This window comes from Curcuma longa, chromosome 5 (genome assembly GCF_044706935.1).
Source record: "Curcuma longa cultivar G26 ecotype Majalengka, Jawa Barat chromosome 5, ITB_CL_G26_1.1, whole genome shotgun sequence".
Lineage (NCBI taxonomy): Eukaryota > Viridiplantae > Streptophyta > Magnoliopsida > Zingiberales > Zingiberaceae > Curcuma > Curcuma longa.
The window spans coordinates 11,134,104-11,158,136 of record NC_133865.1 but is presented as its reverse complement, the minus strand read 5'-3'; the positions used below and the strand labels follow the sequence as shown (position 1 = coordinate 11,158,136).

General features: G+C 37.5%; 2 protein-coding genes across 3 annotated transcripts; one reads left to right on the top strand and one right to left on the bottom strand.

Annotated features, from left to right (window-relative positions):
• Nucleotides 1-9,216: 9,216 nt before the first annotated feature.
• On the bottom strand, nucleotides 9,217-10,652 carry LOC141830020 (WRKY transcription factor WRKY28-like). Of its 2 annotated transcripts, XM_074717498.1 has the most exons (5): nucleotides 10,336-10,652; nucleotides 10,020-10,250; nucleotides 9,888-9,986; nucleotides 9,689-9,805; nucleotides 9,217-9,603 (listed from the first exon to the last, which is right to left on the bottom strand). In XM_074717498.1, exons 1-5 carry the CDS (start codon nucleotides 10,447-10,449, stop codon nucleotides 9,325-9,327), a joined length of 840 nt encoding a protein of 279 aa, XP_074573599.1. In that variant the 5' UTR covers nucleotides 10,450-10,652; the 3' UTR covers nucleotides 9,217-9,324. The 2 variants fall into 2 exon arrangements, with proteins under 2 accessions (XP_074573599.1, XP_074573598.1); XM_074717497.1 differs by having other exon boundaries at nucleotides 9,888-10,250.
• Nucleotides 10,653-18,022: 7,370 nt separating this feature from the next.
• LOC141829872 (PTI1-like tyrosine-protein kinase At3g15890) lies at nucleotides 18,023-19,435 on the top strand. Its single transcript, XM_074717355.1, has 4 exons — nucleotides 18,023-18,069; nucleotides 18,141-18,294; nucleotides 18,354-18,616; nucleotides 18,709-19,435. The coding sequence occupies exons 1-4, from the start codon at nucleotides 18,023-18,025 to the stop codon at nucleotides 19,433-19,435; spliced, it is 1,191 nt and encodes a 396-aa protein (XP_074573456.1).
• Nucleotides 19,436-24,033: the final 4,598 nt, after the last annotated feature.

The following is a 24,033-nucleotide window of genomic DNA, read 5'->3' as shown; positions in this document are numbered from 1 at the left end:
TGTTTGTTCAGCCATTTGGCATGAGGCTTTGATACCAAGATAGAAGATAAATAGAAGAGTAAGGAGAAGATGAACCAAAACACGTTGAAGTGTATATGTATTTCTTGATTTTGGTTTCTGTACATATTGTCAATATTTATAGGGAAAGAAAATGAATATAAATGGTACCTACAAATCATACTAAATCAAAAACCTTGATTTGTAGTTAGATGATTACAATTGAAATCTCAAATCAAATCATCCCTAATTTTCAGCATGTTAAGCTGATTGTGTGAGATTATTCTTATCATCAAATTAAATTATCCTTAATTTCAACATATTGAACTAATTGTGTGAGATTATCTTTATCATTCTTAACATAGTCAATTGATCCTTAAATAAAAATATCATATTAGTTGGCAATTCAATTTGAGTCAACTACTTAATCAACTCAATCATTAGTCGATTAAAAACTCGACATCGATCAACCTAAGGCTAAGTTCTTGCTTAAGTCAATTATTCTACCTAAAAATCAAGCTCTAAGTCATGCTCTCATCATACTTAGATTTCTTTGCCAAAAGCTTTACGCCTTTGTGACTTTCTCGTCATACATAGAAGTCTTGCTTTCAATTTCAAGACTTCCTATGCAAAACGTCATATCTAGAGGACTTTCTCATCCATGTAATACCAATTAATCTCGATTTATCAAGACTTACACTACCTAAAAGCCTATTCTTCAAGACTCCACTTGCTTAACTTCATGTCAACCTTGACCTTTTAGAATTTCTATTTACACAATTTCGGATTAATTTTAAATCATCCTAAAGACCACCCTTTCATGACTTTCACTTGCCTAGCATCCATTTAATCTTGACCTATTAGAGTTTCATCGTTTGTTTGACACTTAGTCAATCTTCAAATTTCATCACTTATTAAACATCTAATCAATTTTGACCTATCTAAATTTTCATCAACTGTCAAAACATTAGATCAACTTTGACTTGTCTAGATTTTTCATCATTTATTAAGTATCTACTTGTTGACCTACTTGCTAACTCCTAATCAAACTAACTCCTTATTGAACTTTTCACTTACCAACAAGCATCTATTCAATCTTAAGTCATCTTAACTTCTTCTAATGTCAAATATCAAATCAATCTTAACATATTTGACATATCAATCTACCTTAAATTTAAATATTTACCTCCAGGGTAATGGTGCAGCAATAGGGTGTCTTTCCTAGGTATTTAAGGATCGAATTTCAAGTTTAGTGAATTAACGGATCTAATTGTCGTAACCAATTCAGTTATGCCCGGAGACAATCATATTCTCAATCTTTATGTGCATATAGAGATGCCAATTATTGAGCTAGGTTAAGTCATGTTAATTAGCTGCACGTCAAGTACAAGTTATAACTTTTAAATCCTAACTAATCTAAGTTTAGCCATGCCTATTTCGACATATTTTTATTAAATATAAGTATTAGTTATAATATTTTTTAAAAAATTTTAAGTTTTTATTAATAAAATTTAAAATTTATTAATAAAATTTTAAAAAAAGGAATCTTAAGGCCCAAACTGTCGGGCCTAACTAAAATCTATTAGGGCTTAAGGTATTTTTCTCAACAACTAAATTATAAATATAAAGTTAATTATTTTTTAAAATAATTTATAAATTTAAATAAAAACTTATTTCATGCGCATCCACATGCATGGGGGCACATGCAACTGGCACGTGTTGGTCGCGCATGAGCGCACGGGTTCAGCCCCCCTCGCCCGCATGCAGCCCATGCACGTCGGCGCGTGTCCGCCCAACGTCATTGTCGCCGTCATAGGCATCGGCTCCCGATTTCCCGTGCGGCCCCCACACGTTCGCGCCCGCCCGCACGGCGCGACCCCATACGCCCAGCGTGGGCCTCGGCCAATGGGGCGCTGCCCGTCTCCCGAGGCCCGCAGGGCCCACGGCGTCCCCAGCCCGCGGCGGGGATTCGACCACGTCGCTGCCCACCGCCCCACTCCGATTCGAGACCCCGTCGCACCATCACAGGGACTCGTCGCTATCTACGTACACGTAACCGTCTTTCTTTCTTTATATACTATACCGAGTTTAGCGGCTGAAGCAAACACTGCATTCTAATGCTGCTTAATGATCTTCTTTATTGGTGGTGAGCATGGTGTAGTAGATCACTAGCTAGAGAGGTTGCATGAGACGCACACCGCGTGGTACGATCCATCGAGAATCCGGTCGTGCCACGCTGTGTGCGTTCGTATGCACCTCCTCGACATAACCATGCAACAATCGAGCTTCCGAAATGATCTACTTAGCTTGCAAGGTACGTACGTACGTAGATCACATGTATATGCATACATATGTGTAGTTAAGTTGCTCTATAGGAAGGAGTACGAGGAGCATGTATGCATGCATGCATGCATGAGGACGGAGGAAATCGCGCGCTTGTCTATGCGTTAAATGGCTAGTTTATATATAGTTGCCTATAAATATTTGTTATCGTAGTTTTTTTTATTATTTTTAGTTAATTAGTGGGGTGCATATATATATTTGAATGTGTATTTTCTACACAAAATATTTTAAGCATTTTTTTGGATTTCTTGATTTTTTTGGTTTTTTTATTACCTTAAAAGTTCCTTCTTTCGAATTCTATAGTATTTATGAATTACTTAGAACTTGTTGTGATTAGATTTTAGGTTAAAACCTTTTTTTCTTCTTGTGTATAATTAAGAAATAGGAAAATAAATATTTCCTTGTGTGTGTATATGAAATTTCAATATATATATATATTTGGATGTTAAAAGCAAAAAAAAAAAGGTAATTAGGAATAGTTTATTTTTGGGGGTTAATTTGTAAAATTTTGCTTAGTTTGGCCTTTGGACGGATTGTTTGTAATTTCAGGATCTCGAAGGTTTATATTGCTTAATGATGTGGGGCCGACAGTGCCACGCTAATCGTCGTTGTTGCCATTCCTAATGACGTTTCGTTACGCGCTTCCGTTATAAACTCCAGCAGCTGCGCGAATCGTAAAACCCTAGCGAGAAGCGGTGGCAGTTCGCTCCTCGCTTTTGCTGGCCATGGCCGGAGACGCTGCGGAAGTTCGCTTCTCGAGGAACCCGATCGACGTTGTTCTTACAGGATGCAGTCAGCGAGCCAGCTAGCCGACACCGCCGAGGAGATCGGAAAACCTTCGTCGACCATCATCTTTCTCGAGTCGAATCCATCCTTTTGCTTCAGGTACCTTCTCTCCTCTTTGGCAATAACCTCATCATCCAGATCTGGACGACCCTTCTGCATCTTTTTTTCTCTCTCTCTCTGCTCTGTCTTCTCTTTTCTTTTTGTGAATTTTTTATGATCGTAGATCTGAAAAGTTTCCAAAGATCAGATCGCACAGCTGTCTTCCATTTGCTTCGAAGATTGTCGTTTTATCAACCGGGAGGAAGCACGAAGATTCGATCAGGGCATCCATTATTTCCCATTTGAATCTTCCCCTCCTCCCTTCTCTTCACAGTGCGATCCGATGGAGAAGGCATTTAATTTCCAAGTCTTCCTGTCAGGACCCATCTCTCTGAACTCCTCTAGCTCTCCACTTCCGATTTCTGAAGACCGAGAAGTGTATATTTCTTTTCAATTTGCGATTCAAATTTTGATTTTTTTTTCTTCTTTTTTTTTAATGGGGATAAATCATTCTCTACTCGCCCACCCACGGATGTAATTACTTTCAGTGCTCAAACTAGTGTCGGCGATTTTGCTTTTCCTTGCATGCTGCAGCATTTGATTGTTTCTCGTCTGTGTCTGGATAATTAGGGCTGTAAGTGCATCGCGAGAATTATTTTTATCTATATTGCTTTAATATATAAAAAGTCAATTAAACAAATAAATTTAAATAATTTAAAATTAAATACATATTCAAATAAAATAAAATAAATAAATGATGACTTTGGTAGCTTAAAGCTCTCAAGGGAAAGCAGATTTTGTAACTCCAAAGTATCTATCAGATGGTAAGTGATTCAGCCATTTCAGTTAGCAGATCTACTCAAACTCAACACTGCATCGACTAATGATTAAATCTAATTAGTAATTTATACTCATGTCATGGATCATTAATTATATTGTAAACTATGTTAGTTGAATCGAAAGCAAGACTGGAATTGGAAGGCAACAAGAATAGTCCACTGCTTAGAATTCATATGTCAGAATAACTAGTAACATCATCGAGTTAACTGCTACTGTATAGTCAACAATGGTTAACTTTAACAGATATACCTAGGTATGTTAATTCTGTGAGACATCAATTATGCAGGGAGTGCACTGGTAACATATATATCACATAAGACTTTAGTCGTGCATTTATTTTGAGAATCTTTTCACAAAGATCATATAAGATTTCAATCGTGCATTCATTTTAAAAATATCTTCGAAAAGATCACACATGATTTCAACTATATATTCACCTTGGGAATATCTCCAATTGGGAATATCTCTGTAACAGATCACGATTTAAAATATCTCCAATTGAGAATGGACCTCAAGATGGTGCGCTCAAATCACAATGACATCTCTGATCGAAAATATCTTTACGAGTCAGACCCCCTTTGATCTGAAAATTTGACCATTTCTTATAGTTGCAATTTCAACATGGAGTTGTTAATAACTACCATGTATGTAAGATGAACAATAGCAGATGTGACTGAAGGAGGAATGGATTTATGATGTATTGAAAATTTCTTGAGGATTTTTGAAAAAAAAAAAGGACAAACAACATTCAATTTTCAATCAAACTAGAATGAATTTGAGTCTAAGTATGTCATTTATATATTGTATATAAAATATTTAGATACTTTTTTTTCTTTCTATATGTCTAACTTATTGACACTAGCTGACATTAGATGATAGCAGTTTTGATCAAGTTAATCAAGTTAAGTGTATCATTCTAGTTAGTCTTTTACTATGTAGGAATACTTAATCTGATCCATGTTTGTACTTATTTTAGTCTAGATTTATTTTAATACACGGATATAAGCATCGAAAGTTAAGACTTTTACCTTATGTATCTCATACCGTTTTAGGTTTTACAATACACAAACAAGTTATATCTAGCGTGCTTTATGAGATGCGATTAACCTAAGTCTATAGGTGCATGATCTCTACAAGGAGTACTTAGATTAACTCCATTTTTTACCTTTAATTTTGAAATATTTTTTTTAAAAATATATTTCTGAAATTAAATTTTGATAAGCAATTTTAATTTTTTTTAAAAATATAAATAATAGTATGTTTGAAAATTATGAGTTTTAAAAAACTTGTGATAGAAAAATAATTTAACAATTTGATCTTTAGTTTACCAAGTATATTCTTAATTTAATAAAAAATATAATAAAATGAAATAATATAGAATAAGTCAATGCACTAAATAGAAAATGAATCAAAGTCAACATAGTACTAGTTAAAGTAAAAAATACAACTCAATAATGAAAAGCAAAAATTAACGGGGTTTACTAGAGAGGTGGAGGTGACTCATGCTCCAAGATTTGAACATGTCTATCATCTCAACTGTTAAAATTAGCCCTTAGTGTCAATTCGGATTGAGCTGGACTCAAGTTGGACTCGAGTTGGACTCAAGTCAGCTCAGATTGTGTAAGACTCGAGTTGGACTCAAGTCACACAAGCCAAATTCGAATTTGATTAAAAGGTTATCATGCATGAGATGCATGATAATTAAAAAGCTGCATTATCTTCCTTAAAAGAAGAGAAAGATTGTCATGCATGAGATGCATGATCTTTCATTAAAAGAGGAGAAAGATATTCTGCATGAGATGCATGGGAATTGATAAAATATTAATTTCGGAATTAATATTATATTAATTTTCCCCTTCATCCATTATATCTCATGGTGGGATATAAAAGAGGGTTAGAGGCTCTTGATGAAGGGGTTGTCGGATGCCCTTGCTCTTCCTCTTCTTCTCTTCTTCTCCTTGGCCGAATCCTCTTTGTGGCTAGCACCACAGCTGGGTTCTTCTCCACATCAGTGTTCGTGTGGATACCGTGGAGGCACGAACGTACTGATCGTGCTGAGATCCGACGACCTTGAAGGCAAAGAGTTGCTGTCGGGATTGCGAAGGGCACGCATCGAAGGTAAACTCGATTCTAGTAGGTAGAATCGTTAAACGAGTATGTTTTTCGCATGGATCTTCTGGAGGGATCCTGTTTTCCGCTGCGTTATATGCGGTTTAATCGGTTTTTCGCGCATATAGATCCCTACATCAACATACCTAGCCTGATTTCTCTCCTCGAAGCTCTCATATTGATTGGTCATAGTCTGCTGCAGGCTAGTGATTGACTGATAGAAACTGGGTCACTATCGGGACTTGATTCTCTTCCAAAAGTATGAATGTATGATGTCTAATATAATGTGTGAGTAGGGATCACCAAAAGGTCTATCCCTAGGAGGGTAGCATAAAAATGAGAATGATAAATGTCTAAGTCTTAAGTGCTCTCTAATGACGGTGGGAGATAGAATCAAATCTCTACCTCCAATTCGGATGGAGTAGGTTAAATCGTCGATCTGAATTAGGTTATTGCATAGCTCGGCACACATACCTGTGTTAACCGGGCTAATACAATAAATTAATCTCTCTAAGCCGTAATGCTCTATGACCTCCATGGAAGGTATGCATGAATGTAATGAAAATATCCTATATAAATATATATCTAGAATGCAGGGGTACAAATAACAATGATGTAAATCAAATCCTAAGCTCCTTAGAGGGGAATCTAAGATTTGTACTGGGGGTACTAGAAGTCCCAATCTTAGTAGTCTTTCTCTTAATCTTAATGCACAAATTAAGGATTTAACTAAGAAATGATTTAATTGAACTTAAGAATTATTTAGGGGCTTACCTAGGCATATCCAGGGGCGGAGCCACGAGAGGGGCAGGTAGGGCCCACCACCCCCCCAGCTTTTTGATTTTCATTAAATAGAGAAGGAGGGCATGAGATTGACAGTTTGATTGCGCGGTCGTGACCCCCCCTCTCGTGGAAATCTGCCTCCGCCCCTGAGCATATCAGATCAAAAACTAGAGAATTGACAACCTAAAAAAGTTTGATGGTGGCATGGGAGAGGTTTTTGGAAGAAAATTTGGAGTGGTTGTGAACTAGGGTTTGACTGGCTGTTCGTGGACAGGAAGTCAGTGCAGCTCGTTAGCGTTTTGACGACGTACTAGATTGGCTGTTCATGGATAGGAAGTCGTCGTAGTAGCGTATAAATTGTTGTTTAGGGTTTTCCCTCGCAGCTACTTATAAAGACCAATCTGGGCGCTTGAAAGTCTTTCCGGTTGTCTCTATGTCATTCCGTCGATCCGCTTCCGACATTGACTCGACATCTTTCGGGCGCCTATATTCCTTCCGGGCAATTAGAGACTGAGGTATTCCGACCACTGGAACTCTGCTACCTCATCTACCTTGCTGACATGATCGGTTGACGTCCGGGCGCCTGAATCATCCGGTAGCCTGGATCCAGATAAGGGTACCCGAAACTTAAAGTTCTAGTCCCTTCTTTTCTTGCATCACAAGTTAGTCCAAAACAAAAACATAAGCAGGAATTGACAATTTTGGTAAACTGTTTGGTCTTGACTTTGAATTTTCAGTGAAATCCTAGGTCAGGCCGACGCCTATTATTCTCCTTTCCGGGAACGCGTCCTCACTCACTCCATTTGGGAGAAGTTACCTTTTGCCAACTAGTCCTCTAGACCCGTTGGACTTTTGCTCTGCCTTGATTTTCGACTCCAAGACTTACACTGTTAGGCATCTGGTCCTCCAAATCTGCCTAAACTTTCCCGCCTGGTGCTTTGATCTGCCAAGACTCTCTGCTCAGTCCTCCTGATCAGGTCTTCATTATCCAGTCCTCCAAAATAGGTCTTTCTTTATCTGATCCTTCAAACCAGGACTTCTTTTGCCTAGTCATAACTAGGACTTCCCTGTGTTATCTGCATATTTAGTTCAGCTTATTAGTCCACTTCACATACTTAACTTGAATCATTTACTATTATTAAAATCAGGTTTGATCATCTAATGCTTCTTGCACCAACACAAAATATAGTCTCCTCTTCAATTCTCAAATGTTTTTGCAAGTCCTCCAAGGTTCAATCATCTATGCTATGCAAAAGTTTCTTTTTATAACCATTCCAACTTTGAGGTAATTTAGCAATAATTGTACCTACTTGGAATGATTTAGAAATATTCACTTTTAATTCATGAAGCTCGGTAACAATGAGTTGCAGTTCATGTATTTGATCAAGAACATACTTGGTATCAATCATGATAAATTCAAGATACTTCAAGATAAGGAATTTGTTCGTTTCTTTTTCGATTTTGTATTTGTATTAAGTGCATTTCATATCTCTACTGAAGATTCAGTTGAGTTGTAGAGATCATAGAGTCTATCGGAGAGCGTATTAAGAATGTGATTACGACATATCACTGTCTTCTTCACGCTTCTTCCGTGCAGCCTTGACTGTATCAGAATGATCATCCTTTGGTTCTGGAAATGGCTCCAACTTTGGATCAAGAACATATGCAACCTTGATAATAATAAGTAGGAAGAATAATTTTCCTTTCCATAGAGTAAAATTGATGCCATCAAATTGATCAAGTTGAACATTTGAATTGAAAAAAGATGACATATTCTTTTCGACTTCCATTGCAGAAATAAACTCTTCAAGATCGAAGGAAGAATGGATTGAAGGAGAAATCTCAAAAGACACATGAGTGCAACAATTTAAATGAAATGATTCAATAGAGAGACGCATTGATTCAATTCACATATATTGTTATCTCTTACAGTGAATTGTGATGATTTTCATGCGGTGTCAAGCAAACGACCTCAACGTCTCATCTCTGACACCCTATACAACTCCATGCTTCTAACACCCACAGATGGATGCCTTTAGCAGTCCACAAATGGATGCGGCTGTTCATGTGGACATCGAGGTTGGACGGTACAAAAGTGTGGATGATAGCAGTAGAATATAATTTTTTTCTCTACGAGAATACAAGTATTTCATTCGTGCTCTTTCACTTTCCTTCTTTTTAGTCTAGAGCTGATTTAAGCATCGGAGGAGTCACGCCGACACGGAGATCTAAAGGGCGTCCGGATGCAGGGAAGCCGCGAAGCTCTATCGTTTTGAACCCGCAGGGGAGGATGCGATCGAACAGTAGCGATCGGCATCATTAACCATGGAATATGTCGATATCTATAATTGGCACATAACTCGGAACGAACAAAGGGAAAAAAATAAAATAAAAAATAAAATAAAAACCACGAACGATTTTGGTCGATCAGTGAAACATCCTCCCAGAAATAGCCGCAGCCACCGCCGTCTTAAACGCAGGATTATTAGTCAACGTCGCCGCCATCTGCTCCACCAAGCTCTGGCGGAGCTCCGGCGACGTCGGCGATTCCAACTCCGCCGCCGCCTTCTTCGAAGACTTCGCCGGAACCACTTCAACGATGGCCGGGACCTTGTTCGCCGTCGGAGACCGGTGGGACTGACCATGGTTGTGCTCGCCTTCGTAAGTAGCAACCAGGATTGATGTGTCCTCGGCACTTCTCTGCACCTGCAATAAAAAAACTCATCGATTTCGATCTCACTTCATTATCTAAACGATAAATCACTGAAAAATTTCGATTTTAACCACAAACCTTCTTTTTAACGGGGCAAGAAGGAGCAAAAGAGCATCTGAAGTAGGCTCTAGGACATGGATTATCTCTCGTCACCTTCTGCCCATATTTCCTCCATTGATATCCATCTTTCACCACCTAAATTAACCAAACAACAACTAATTAAGCCAATTAATCACAATTAATTAATTAAATGTTTCCATCTCTAGCTAATAATTACCAGACTTGAATCAGATGGATCGGTGCGGACGCAAAGCTTGGAAATCTTTGTCTTCGACTCCTCCCTCACTCTCTTGCACGAGGTCAACTCATCGCTCGCAGCGCTCTCCATCACGCCGCCGGCAGCCGCCGCGGCGCCCACTGTCTTCCTCTTCAGATTCGTCGCCGGAGAAACAGAGCCCGGTGCAGCTCCGTCGGAAGAACAGTTAGTAGCGGCGTCGTCGTCGTCGACGGCCGTCACCGCCGCCGCATCGCCCATCCGTCCCCGGAGCGCGTCGTACTTGCCCACCACGTCGGCGAGCAACTTCTTGAGTCTCTTGTTCTCCTCGCTCGCGCGGTCCAGCTCCGCTCTGAGCGTTTTGACCTGTGAATGAATAAGGGATATATGGACATCAGAAGAACTCGAAAGAAAAGCTAGCGCGATCGGAGTAACAGAAAACCGGACTCACTCTATCGTTGTCGTCTTGCTTCATCGCAGAAGGACGGCCGGGGAAGTGGAGGGCGGAGGAGCCGATGGTGAGATCGAGGTCCACGTCGGGGCGATTCAGCCATGCGACTTCCATTATAATTTGATTCTGATTTTCTTTTTCTTCTTCTTCCTTTTTCTTTCGGCAGCGTAAGAACGATTATCAGTTTCCTCGACGGCGACGAAAGAATAGTGGAAATTTATAGATGTGGAAGAAATCTAAAGGTCCTGCACCGTCTCAATCTCGGGAGACCATTGAAGAGGCGTGCTCAGCTTGGATTCTTAGTAGGAGAAGGAAGAAGGAAGGAAAGAGGAGGTGGAGTTGATTAGATTGATACAGGATGTCGGCTGCTGCGGTAGAAGAGAAGTCAAGTTGTATGCGGTCAAGTCAAAGGCTACACCTCCGTGAGCCACCAAATGTTGACTTTTCGAAGATTGATAATTAAAATCTTAAATGTTCGGATGATTTTTTTTTAAATAAAAATTTAAGATTGGAGATTAAAGGACATCGGGATCGAATGGATATAGTTCCAAATTCTTTAAGGTGAGATTATAGATCAATCTCTTATTGCACGGTATTTTATAAAGTCATCACAAAGATATTAGTTTTATGACTATTTGAGATCGTAGGGGATTTACTCTATTAGTCTCAAATAGCTTTTGTGCAAAGCCAGGGCGATGAGTTATCAATGGGATTACTATCTACTTGTCTGTAGTAGTTTAGGAGCTAGATCTTCAGATTAATTGCTAGAAGTCGAACATATTTTTAGTCAGAGTGGATGACACAATGCGCATGCGACTAATCTCTCTCACTGGTTTAGAGAAGAGCATCACGCCTTTTCGATATTTGAGGATACCAATTGCTGTTGAGCGTCTGAGGATTTTAGACTATAGTCCGCTTCTTGACTCACTAGTCCGAAGAATTAATTGTTGGTCGAAGAAGATACTTTCTTATGCAAAAAAGGCTCAACTCATCACCTCAGTACTACATGGAGTAAAGTGTTTTTGACTCTCTATATTACCTCTTCTTTTAGGAGTTATTGACTAAATTTATGGCATCTACGGGTCTTTTATGTGGACGTCCAAACATCCCCGGTGTCTTGGGCGGATATGTGTAAGCCCAAAGAGGAAGGAGGCCTGGGATTCCATGACTTGAAAGCTTAGAACCTTCCATGACTTGAAAGCTTAGAACCTTGTCTATACTAAGCAGTGCACTCGGATTCCCTACTAATCAAGGTTACATTGGGACCTCAGACTAGGTTGACGATAGGTGCTCTGCAAAGGTTGGCGGATTGACGCTTTTTTTAGGATCAAGCTGGGTACACCTTATACCTACTTAAGATGAGCGAACATATGGACTTGGAAGCAGTGCACTCGGATTCCCTACTAATCAAGTCAGAATTACATATCTGGGACCTCAGCCTTGTGGCTACTAGGTTGACGATAGGTGCTCTGCAAAGGTTGGCGGATTGATTTGAATAAGATGGAGGAGTGACTAACTTTTTTAGGTATCCCAGTCCTAAAACAGCTTGGGCGTGGACGATATTAAATCCTTATATCCAACCTAGCCATGCAGTTACACTCTGCTAACATCCCACTAGAGACAAGAAGGAATATTTGAAAGATTGAAGTTGTGTATTATATAAGTGAGAAATGGAGATACAAGAGTTACACTCTTTTATCTCATTTAAAATTTTTAGAAATTTTAGTCTCTTTAAGTCCATCCATGAGTTTCATTCAATATTCATTGACGACCTTAGAGGGCTCTGATCGAGCTCCTTTCAATTCCTATGTATTTATTAGTTGAATATAAATATTCAAAATATGTCTTCATCGACTAATTCAAAATCCTTCAGGGGCGTTTGATTTGGTCATTTTTTATTTTTATTTTTTTTATTTTCTAGAAATTGCTATTTGATTTGTGTTTTCCAATCTCATTCTCTAGAAAATGAGAAGTCATTTTCTACATAGAATAGAAACTACAGTTGAGAAATAGAAAATGTAAAAACACGACTACAGTAACGTAACACGCCACCAAATTTCTCTCCGACGTTGCAACCTTATCGTACAATTCCTTTTCTGCCCTGACTTAAGGGTTGCAATTTCAGCCCCCAACAACTTAGGCATCTCCGCCTCGGCCTCCACGAACCTAGCACCTCTGGTGGGAACCGCGACGCTGGTGCTAAAAGCCAAACCTTTCTTCTGTTTCCCATAAAGCGGAGAGGAAAGGAGAGACCTTTGGGGGTCGAAGGCAGCTCTCAGCCTCGGAAGCGATGAAGTTCTCTTCTTCGAGTTAAAGTCAAGGACCGAGGAGGCGAAACGAGCGGCGGTGAAGGGAAGTCGGCGATGGAGGGGTTGGCGGAAGGTGCGAGCTTGTGGTGCGGGAGGCAACGAAAGGAGGCCCTGCGCTGAGATAACCCTCCCCATGATTCCAAGCGGTCGGCACTGAGGGATATCCGAGTAGCAGAGAGAAGCTTAAACAAATTTGAGAATTCAATAACCAAAACCCAACCTCGGAATCGTTACGAGGCAGTAACAAACCCTTTTTTACTAGTCCTGTTCTTGAAAGGATGAGAACATGAAAGGAAGCATCCAAGGAAGAGGATCGAAATGTAAAAATTGATCCGTCGACGCAAGCAATGTGTTGGTGAGGTAGAAGTCTTCGTGGTCGCGTCTCAAAAATAGATTGTTTGATCCGATTTGTTTGGTATTTTGTCCTTTAAAATTTTTTTCCTTTCTGAATTTTTCATCAAATTATGTTGATCTTATTTTGATTTTTTAATTATACTATAATTATTTATTTGATAAATTTTATTTTTATTTTTTTAATTTAGATATCTAATTTTTTGAATCAATTAATTTTAATTTATTTTCTATGTCACAGTCCCACACGATCTCACACGGTCGGGTTAGATTTGGTCTCTTCTTGTATGTTTTTTTCTTTTTCATAAATAAAATGATCTTTTTATTAAAAAACTATTTTATTTATAATTTTTTATATTAACAAATCAAACGTATTTTTTAATTTTTTTAAAAAATAGAAAATAGAAAAGAGTATATAGATCAAATATATTTTCTATTTTTAAAAAATTAGATCAGAAAATAGAAAAAAAAATAAAAAATAAAAAAATCCAAATCAAACCTCTCCTTATTAAAATAATTTCAAACTTTTATCATACATCAATAATTTTGAAGGACATCCTTTGAAAATTTACGGAGGTTTCATTTGTAAAATAAGTCGATGTCTTTCCTTATCCGAGTGTCACATCAATGTCGACTTAACATTGACCTCGATGTTAATTGATGTGAGATTTATCAATTTTTTTATAAAAAACTAATTTAATTTTTAAAAATATTTTTATTCAAATAAACAGGGGAGAAATATTCAGATAGTAGTTTTAAAAATTTGAGGAAATTCGCCGTGCAACTCGTTTATTATTATTATTATTATTGGAAAATTAATTTCTTCTGGATTAATTAATTAATTAATTAATTAATTAAATTTTGAAATGTGAACGTGTTGTGGTCGACAGCGGCGAGTGGTTGGGCCGCATGACTTGCCGTCCGCAGAATTGAATGGTGAGTAGTCCCCCTCCACCTCCGCACAAGGTCAAACCCAATTCAAGTTTTCCTTCCATTAATCGAGTCCACATCAATGACTTTAACAATCAAGTGATGAAGAATTATTGAGACTCGTCGTCTCCGGGGCAATGGTGCCACGGTAGGACTTTCAATTTGTCACCCAGACACCTATGATTCGATCCACAACTACAACGACGGCGTATTTTTAGAAATTTTCCTTCAAATGGAGAGAGCAATCAAAGAATGTTGGACGTCTGAGTTGACCGCTGCGTGCACTTTCCGATTTACTCTGATGGTCGGTAGGAAACTTCCGTAAGACCGGACCAGTCACCCCAAGGATAGTTAATGAGACTAACTAGAATTTATCATTATTGAGACTCGTCAAAAAAATATATTTTTTTCCTCCTTTTTGTTTTAAAAAACATCTTTCCTAATTAGTATCTATATCAAAATGTGCTCTTGTAAACTTTTTCAAAATGTTGGAAGATTTTGAAATAAAAGAAATGCTAAGCAGATAGAACAGTGTTAAGAATCCCAATAATTAATTAATTTAAGAACAAAGAATCAGAAGCATATCCTTAAACCAAGTACTACTTTCACAATATAAGAAGACCTGTAATAACGAGGACCTAGGTCAAGTCAATCATTTGGAAATGCTTGCATAGTCCAAAAAAATTCTCATCAACAAGAACAAACTCCAGAATTGTTTTATTCTTCACTCCACCAAACAAATCCTTAACTGAACCAAGGCATGCATGCTGTTAATCCCTGGCTTATGAAGTTCTTCTCTTTGGCTTGGAGGTTGATGTTCACCTTAGCTTCTAGGACTTCATTTACATTTGGGGAATTTGATGATGATAGGTTTGTAGTTCACGAAGCTCCAGCAGTATCTATCTAATGATCCAAACTCGATCATCTATTATCTGTTCGAGTATAATAGAAAGAGGGTGGGTCAGTAATTAAGATGAGTTGCGAAGCAATAGAGCAAGGTTCAGATCAGTGTTAGTCCCTGAGAAGATTGTGCACACTTTTGAGCTGTGCTTGAGCACCTAAATTAATTCTAATACAGACATTAAGATGCAGTTTCTAATACAAACTTTCAATGAGAAATGATGACAAAATGGCAAAGAAAGAAAAAGGGTGAGAGCTGGACCTTGAGTATTTGGCGTGCATTCTCAATGATAGCTCGCAACTTTGACTTTGGGTGCAGCAATCTTCTTCTCATTCAATTTGGAAACTGCAACAGGGTGGTCAAATTCCAAGAAAAGATCGCTGAAATGAAAGTCCTACGAGCACTAAGTTAACAGTTAATTGTCAACTTCTAACTCTTCTAAGAAGTACCTACAAATGTGCCTTTTAGTGAGGATAACTGGCCAAGTAAGCTCAGCGAGTGCACCAGATAGTACACTCAAACAATTTCCTGTTTGTGCCCTCTATGAGAGCTTTGATTGGAAAATTTGAGGGGGAAAAAAAAAATTTATTGTAATACTTTATCACGCAGGAACTCCCCATTCTTCATCATGAAATGAAGCATAACATGATTCTGCAGCAACACAAAAACAAAAGGAGGGGGAAAAACTCTTTAGCTTTGCTGCACATTAAGTAAAGCAGCAGATATATAGGAGATGGAAATGCTCTTTTAAACAATATGCATATTATGTGATGGGGAAAACAACTTCATGGGGAGAACAAACAATGGTCGACTATAAGTTACAGATTAAATGAGGAAAAAAAAAGTTTCAAGACTACATGTGGAATGCTATAGTGGTAACTTGTTTTCTTGTATGCCACTGAAATTCCACAAAAAATACATATATATTATGAAAGCAGATATACTCTCATGCTATAAAATAATCACTACAAATTTTACCGACAAGATACTATTTGGTTTTGTATGAAAAGGAACAAAAGAAATGCTGAGAACATAAGCCTTGTTTAATTAAATTAAGTCTGATGTATATTCCCAATAGGATTCATCATCCAAAATTTCTTTGGACTTTAATTATTGCCTCTGCTCCAAGGAAATTCATATATATTGGAGTTTTCCCTTATTTAAGAAAAAATCACATACTACACATGTTCAACGATTGATCTTCAATTACAAAAGAGCAAAATTTTCTGAAGCAATAGTTGATTATGTTACAGCAGCATAGCCAGACTGATCAAATAAGTCTTTAATAATAGTTTGTTCTATAAGCTCAGATGTCTTTCTACATTCCATGTTCCAAGAATTATGGAGTTATTCAAGTTCGATCGACTCAATATTAAATATCTCGTGCTCATTCAAAGATTAGGCAATGTTTTTTCATCTCCCAAGATCTTGTACAAAATCCCAAGTGTGACATTTTGTTGCCTCTTAGTTCTAGTTAGTCATTTAAGGATCATGTATCTAACAAATGAAATGCCCTAGCATTGTACATTTAAAGGTCTCAACTCTCATCTAAGAAGAATGATCAATGAAAGGTGAAGCATTTGAGGAACAGTAATCTATTTAAATAAAACCAAATCAAAATCAGTGAAACGTTATTGATTATTCTACCACATTCTTTGCATCTCTACTTCTATTTGGCAATTGCCCTTTTGCCTTTTCTCAGTGCACATTCTAGTGCCTTGAGTTCCACACACTTTATGCTGCACAGTGTTACCCACAAACTGAAACATCCACTGCAAAATCTTTGCAATTCCGTAGGACAATTAAAGTGGTTCCATCAAGCAACTTGAAAGGCCAACATGGATAAGTTCTTGATCCTAATAACCAAAAAATAGAAAGGCACAAGAACAGTGTAGAAACTGAGGGCATAACATTTTAAGAGGTATTATAATTTTAATTAAATTGAAATATTTTTCTATATTATAATAATGAAATAAAAATATTTTTAGAATAAAAAATTTATTAGAGTATTATTTTGATTGCCTTTGATGAAAATTTTAAATAAGAGGCTTTTTTGACCAATTGTTTTATAATAAAAAAACAAATTCCCTACAATTATGACATTCATGATTGAAAATTTTTAGTCATGTGATGGGAGGGTAAAATTGAAGGGGGAAAACACAATAAAATTGGGAGGGTAACATTTCATTTTATGTTCTAAAGTTTGATAAAATTATATTTCCCCTTTCACCTTTGTAAATCATAGCATAAAACAAGCTCAATAGTGTCTTCTAATTTTCAAAGTTTATTAAAATATTTTAAAATTTAAAATCTTATCATTTCATTCATCATACTAAATTATCATATAATATTATGGGATGACAAATATATTATATTTCATTTCTATAAAAAAAAATAACTCAATAATTAAGAGATAAAAAATGGCATTAAGGGGAAAGGAAATAAATTATGATATGATTTTTCTTGATCTAATAGTTTTAATATTAGGGGCTAAATGATATGATTTTTTGAAGTAAAATTGAGCAACTTTTGGAGTGAAATGAAAATTTTGCAATCTTCAAAATGGGGCAAAGTGAACTTTTCTTAAAATTGAAACTCCACCAAACTTTGACAAATCTTTATTTTTTTGTATTAAAAAAAAATCTTTTATTAGTGTGTTTTATTTCAAGAAAAATCCTTTAAAAAAAAAAATCAGATCGAGACCTTTTTATGCATGTTTGTTTTAACGAAAATTAAGGGTTTCTTTACCTTAAAAAATCATAATTATTTTTTAAATAATTTTAATCATAATAAAAATTAATATTGCAATAATTTTTTACTAATAATTTTATTTTTCTCACTGTTAATGGAATTTTTATAGGTTCAGAAAAAAATATTTTTATGAAAATAATTTGCAGCAAAAAGTCAAATCATGGACCGTCGTTCGGTCAAACCAAAGCTCCCTTTCCTCCTTCCTTTTAACTCTCCCTTTCGACAGCTTCATTAACCTCCAAATCCACCCCGCGTTGACCCGGCCAAATCTAAGAGACGCCATTTCAAAATCTACCAACAGTCGTCTACCTTCCTCCGACACTTGGAGTTAACCTCGTCGTCACTCTGCTGGATCGCCGGCCGAGCCGGCCCGGAGTCCCAGTTTAAATGCTGGAATTTGTCAGAGACTGAGCTGGGGGAGAAGGAAATTAAAGAAGGACAAGAAATGGGATCGCTGATGTCTTGCTGCGGATCCGACAAAGTTGAGCAAGGGTATGCATGCAGATCGTTCCTAGAGTTATAGAGTTTGATTCTAATTAATGGTTCTGGTCCTTCTGGATCAGAGTTCTGAGTGGCGAATGCAACGGCCACAGCACCTGGAGAATCTTCACGTACAAAGAGCTCTACTCCGCCACCAACGGATTCAGCGACGACAATTTGCTCGGCGAAGGCGGATTTGGCAGCGTTTACCTGGGCAAAACCAGCGATGGCCTTCAGGTGATCATCGTTTTAATTATAGATATGATCTGTTGAAGTAATCTAATTTGTCGGTCTAGATCGCGGTGAAGAAGCTGAAGTCGATGAGCTTGAAGGCGGAGATGGAGTTCGCGGTGGAGGTGGAGGTGCTGGCGAGGGTCCGGCACAAGAACCTCCTCGGCCTGAGAGGCTACTGCGCCGCCGTGGACCAGAGGTTGATCGTCTACGACTACATGCCCAATCTCAGCCTGGTGTCGCACCTCCACGGCCAGTTCTCCGGCGAGGTGCGATTGGATTGGGTGAGGAGGATGAACGTAATCCTTGGATCCGCAGAAGCTCTGGTGTGAGTATTAATTTCTTCTCAGAATCGCAGCAGGCTTCGTGCGATTCTAGCTCCGTCGAAGCTTGTTGATGATGATGATGATGATGATGCAGGTACTTGCACCATGAGGTGACGCCGCACATAATTCACAGAGACATCAAGGCCAGCAACGTGCTCCTCGACGCCGACTTCGAGCCGCTGGTGGCGGACTTCGGGTTCGCAAAGCTGATCCCGGAGGGCGTCAGCCACATGACGACGCGGGTGAAGGGGACACTGGGGTACCTGGCGCCGGAGTACGCGATGTGGGGGCGAGTCTCCGGCGGCTGCGACGTCTACTCCTTCGGCATCCTCCTCCTCGAGGTCGTCTCCGGGCGGAAGCCCATCGAGAGGCTCCCCGGCGGGGCGAAGCGCACCATCACCGAGTGGGCGGATCCTCTGATCGCCCGCGGGCGGTTCAGGGACCTGGTAGACCCGCGACTGCGCGGCGGGTTCGACGAGGCGGAGCTCCGAAGGGTGGTGGAGGCCGCCGTGATGTGCGTGCAGGGGGAGGCGGAGCAGAGGCCGGACATGAGGGAGGTGGTGCGGATCCTCCGGCAAGGGCGGGGGAGGAAGGAGTTGGTGAGGCTGGAGAGCATCGGGTACGGCGAGAACCTGAAGGCGATGGATCAGACGAGCGACGAGGAGGAGTACGACCACGGCGCTGTCTCCGCCGCCGGGGATAAGGCAATTAACAATATTGAAGACGATGAACACAGTAGCTTCTACGGCGGTGTGTTTGGGACGACGCCGTCGCCGGCGAAGCCATGGGACAGGACAAACATCAAGCTCAAATACTACTGAATTATTATATATTTCCAATTGCTTAAGATTATCACCAAACTACCACGTAAACATTTTCTCTCATTTCATGAACACTTCGACAAATTCATTTTTAGCTTTATCCTTTGAAATAAAAATTTGATCCATTTGACATTGTATTAGTGTCTAAACAAGTTAGCCCTCGGAGCATAAATGAGTTGGTTACGATAGAACAGACTTGTAGAAGAGAACATTAAGGGTTTAAATCTCAACTCGAGCAATACCCTCCTCCGTCGTGACCTCTTAATTTACCTTCTCATCAATAATCGTAGGGCTGATCGTTTGAAATGACGGATTTCATCTTTTTACATAAGAGTGTTTAAACAAGTTGAACAAGGTTTCCTTGGAAATTGAACATGGGAAGACATAGAATATGCTAGCAAAAGCAAGCTAAATCTTATTTTAACAATTAATTAACCTATATATGCCATGGGAAGACACAGAATATTAGATTAAATCTCACTAACGTTTATTTAAAGAAAAAGCACCATATGTGGATCATATTCAAAATCCAACTGTGAATCAATTTGCAAGAAGAAATGTTATGTCATTTTGAGCTCAGCACTGTCTCCCCAACTGCTATAAAATTCGATGCTATAATGAGTAATGAGTTAAGGCGACTTGTTTACCTTAAGTCCGTCATCAGTTATCATTAATGGGTGGATAATGGATCGAGGGTATCAAATTGTATATAGGATGTGATCCTGTAGGGTTAGCACATTGATTCACAAGTTCTTGCTTCCCCATTTGGTGAGGATATATGACGTCGAAGTCCTAACCCTTGCGGAAGATAGGGTGTAATCCTCGATGGTATAATGTGATAGGGTGTGATTCCTGTAGGGTTAGAGGTGGGCAGCGAGGGTTCAGGGTGCCATGATGGCTATAAAATTCGATGCTATAATACGACATGAAGATTAGTTCCTTGCACGGTCTCCATGAACATCGTTAAGATCTTGTGAGCAAATGATCAATTAACAATCAAATATTGACTTTAATGCCACATTTGATTCAATTATTAAGATTACACTTACTGAATTATTACTCCCTTAGTTCCAATAATTTACGGACGACAATTAAATATTTTTAATAATTTTTTTCACAGGTGTCTTAGAGCAGTCTCTTCAGTTCAATCATTAACAACTTTTAACACAAGTTTATCAGTTCGAGAAATTTATATGTGATCTTCAACAAACTCCTTATGCATTATTTTATCTTCTATCTACTTGATTATATACAGATTCAAAGACCGGCTCCTCTTTATTTTATAAATACAATGCTAACTCTATTAGATTTGTTTTATTTATGACGATAGCATTCTAGTGCAATTGATAATGATCAAGGAGGCATCATTACTACTTTACTTCATCTTGTTAATTAATCAAGAATTTTCTATTCGAAATATCTCTTGATATTGTGTTTTTATCGAATTTAAAGGTTGTCTCCTATCACAAAGCAAATATGTTAATAGGATTCTCCAACGAGTTGAATGGATGATGTGCATCCTATTTCTTCACTAATTGTTGTGAGCAACTTCTTTGCACCTTCATCCAACCCCGTTATGATTTGATCCTTAAAGATACAATTTGACATAGCTTCCGTTGTTTGTCAATTTATGCATGGTCCCATTAAACAATATTGAAAGGTGTTAAAAGGATCTTTACTATCTCAAAAGCATTATTCTCATGATTTCTTTTTATATTATTATATTTCACAAGAGTAAATATCTATAGTAATGCAGATTGAGCTAACTCTCTTACAAAATAGACATTCTATTAATTAGTGGATATATAATATCTTTTAAATGTAATTTTATTTCATGACATTTTAAAAAGCAACCTATCGGATATCAAAAGCTAAAAGTTAAATGCAAATCTATATCCAAATAAATTGATGACATCTTCACTAAATTATTATTCAGACAATATTTTAATAAATTGACAATCAAACTCAATATTATACCTCAATCTCCCGTTGAGTTGATCATTAACTAATTCTAATTGATAAAAAATCATTATTTTCGAATACTAAAAATTACAATTATAATTATTATTAATTATTTCTAAATTAATTAATTAATTAATGAGATTACTTATATATTCCCTCTCATAATATTTTTTATATATTGTTTATAAGACAAGTTATCTTAAAAATGATAAATCCTAGTCGATCAGTCGTATTGACTCATTGTGACCGGCTCGGTCCCACGAAAGTTTTCCACTGACCACCAATTATCAGGAAGCGCACGCAACGGTCAACCCAGATGCATGATTTATCCTAACATGCATGATTGTTAGCTACATTAATTAACAACAAATTAATATTTTTGCAAAGAGCTAGAGCCAAATCCAACCTCTGTCACTGGAAAAATCATTTTCAAAGTTGACTCGACGACCATTTTGTCAACTTGTAAATTTGGCAACAACACTTTGAATTCTTAAGAGCAAACCAAATGATCATTAATTACTTTATCCACCTAAACACGATAAGCACGCTAAAGTAAACGTTCCGTGAAGGATATCACCTAATGAAATGACATGTTGTCGGATCGATCAATATAATTAATTAATTAATTAAATTTCAAAAGAATATTCTCCAATCCAACACGTATCTAGCTCTCACTAGAATCTATATATAATCTCTGATTGGTTTACCATTAATAGCTAGACAGGAGATAAGTATGCATGCTTCAACTTCAGTAATTTAATCAGCAATGATATATAGCATGAAAAAGTCCAACATGAAATTAATATGACACATGGCATGCAGTGGATCTTCACAGACATACAGTTGAATGTGTCATATTGATTTCATGTTTGATTTTTTCATGCTACATATCATTTTTCTTAATCAATAAAGATTAATTTACACACAAACAACTTGCAACTCCTCTTTGATGATCCAATAATGGTACAATCATCTGTTAATTAAACATTAATTCAATGAGCTTAATTATTGCAATTAATGGTACACTAATTAAACACTAGTGCTCCCTTTCTCAAAGCCTCAAGGACAAGTCTATGCCTGATCCTCCTTTCTCTTCGTCCCCATCTCCTCCTCTGGCTGCTGCTCCGGTGGTCGCCCTCCGCTGGCCTTCTTCCGCGAAGTTACGCCGGGCGAGGCTCCGCTCGTGCCTGTGCGCGTTCTGGTGGCCGCCCAACGCCTGAGAGCTGAAGAACCTCCTCTGGCAGTAGCCGCACGCGAACACCCTCGATGGCCGGGGCGACGCCGGAGGCTCTAGCGCCAGCTCTGCCTTTACCTCCTCCTCCTCCAAGTTCTCCATGAACACTAATTAATTAATAACAACAGATTAATTAATTATATTAATTAACTGTACGTGAAGCTCAACGGTTTATATATGTATAAGAAGAAGAAGCAGAAGAAGAAGAAGAAGGAGGAGGAGGAAGAGAGGAGGAGGAGATGGGCAAGTAGAATGGAAGAAAAGGCGTGGATTTATTGTAGGGTTTGAAGCGTGAGGGAGGTGGTGCTCACTAGTCACTTGGAAAAGAAAAGGAATGCATGCGGACGCATCGTATAGACTTATTGAACTAGCTATGCACGCATAGACAGGATAAGTTGTTGATTTTTTATTTTTTTTATTTTTTATTTCTCAGGTTTTTTATATAAATGTGAAAAATGCAAATCAAAGATAATTATTTTTAAACATTAATTGAATATTCACAGAATATCTCTAGCCTGGCCTATCCTAATTAACTTTTTTTTTGCACCCTGAGTGTAATTTAAAAAATATTCCTTAAATAATTATAATGTGTGTTCGTATTCTTTTAATTATATAATAATAATTTTTAATTAAATCAATACATTTAAGATAATATAAAAATTAAACAATTTACAATAATCAAATATTGTATTATAATTATGATTTTAGAGTTAAAAATAATAATAAGTCCATATAATTAAATTATTTAATAATTTCTTTCTTATTTGATAATATAGCCAATCCATTCTATCTTTCTTGTGATATGGTTGATAGGAGAAAAATTTGAATGAGCTTTAATTTTGAGAAACTTCATTCTATACTTACCATTTTAACTGGGATAGTCAATAAAATTTTATAAGTAATGTGAGCATTTGGGAAACATTCATCCATTTTCTTTAAGTAATTCACTACATAAATTGTCGATTTTGCTTTTTTAGTAATGAGCGCTTCAAGAATATCAACTTAGAAAATAAATCATCTCCACTAATATCATAACAACCCCTATGAAATTCTTGCAAGATCTCAACAAGACTTCATCATTTGCGCTTGCACGTTGTAACCTCTTTAGATTGAATAAAAAAAATCAAATATTTCTTCATATTTTTAAAATTACTCAAATCGAGTTTTCATAGAAGAATGAGCTTGATAGATTATAAAGAGAGCTATTTATTTAAAAATATTTTGCAGCTGACAAAATTGCTTCTTTCTTCGAACACCACGTTTCTCTTGAAATCTTGAAATACAACTTCAATGCCCATCTCACATGCCATTTCTTTAGCTTAAACTATGGTCTTATCTTAATCATCTTCTTTATATTCTTTTAGAAATAAAATAATTCTTTGTACAAGTTTGATAGCAATAT

Bases quoted from the DNA above. Each gene is read 5' to 3' on its own strand.
- LOC141830020 (XM_074717497.1), bottom strand. From the start codon at position 10,449: ATGGAAGTCGCATGGCTGAATCGCCCCGACGTGGACCTCGATCTCACC. The intron at 10,251-10,335 runs GTGAGTCCGGTT...ATTCATTCACAG, and splicing joins AGCAAGACGACAACGATAGA to GTCAAAACGCTCAGAGCGGA. The intron at 9,806-9,887 runs GTAATTATTAGC...TGGTTAATTTAG, and splicing joins ATCCATCTGATTCAAGTCTG to GTGGTGAAAGATGGATATCA.
- LOC141829872 (XM_074717355.1), top strand. From the start codon at position 18,023: ATGGGATCGCTGATGTCTTGCTGCGGATCCGACAAAGTTGAGCAAGG. The intron at 18,070-18,140 runs GTATGCATGCAG...CTTCTGGATCAG, and splicing joins TCCGACAAAGTTGAGCAAGG to AGTTCTGAGTGGCGAATGCA. The intron at 18,295-18,353 runs GTGATCATCGTT...TTGTCGGTCTAG, and splicing joins AAACCAGCGATGGCCTTCAG to ATCGCGGTGAAGAAGCTGAA.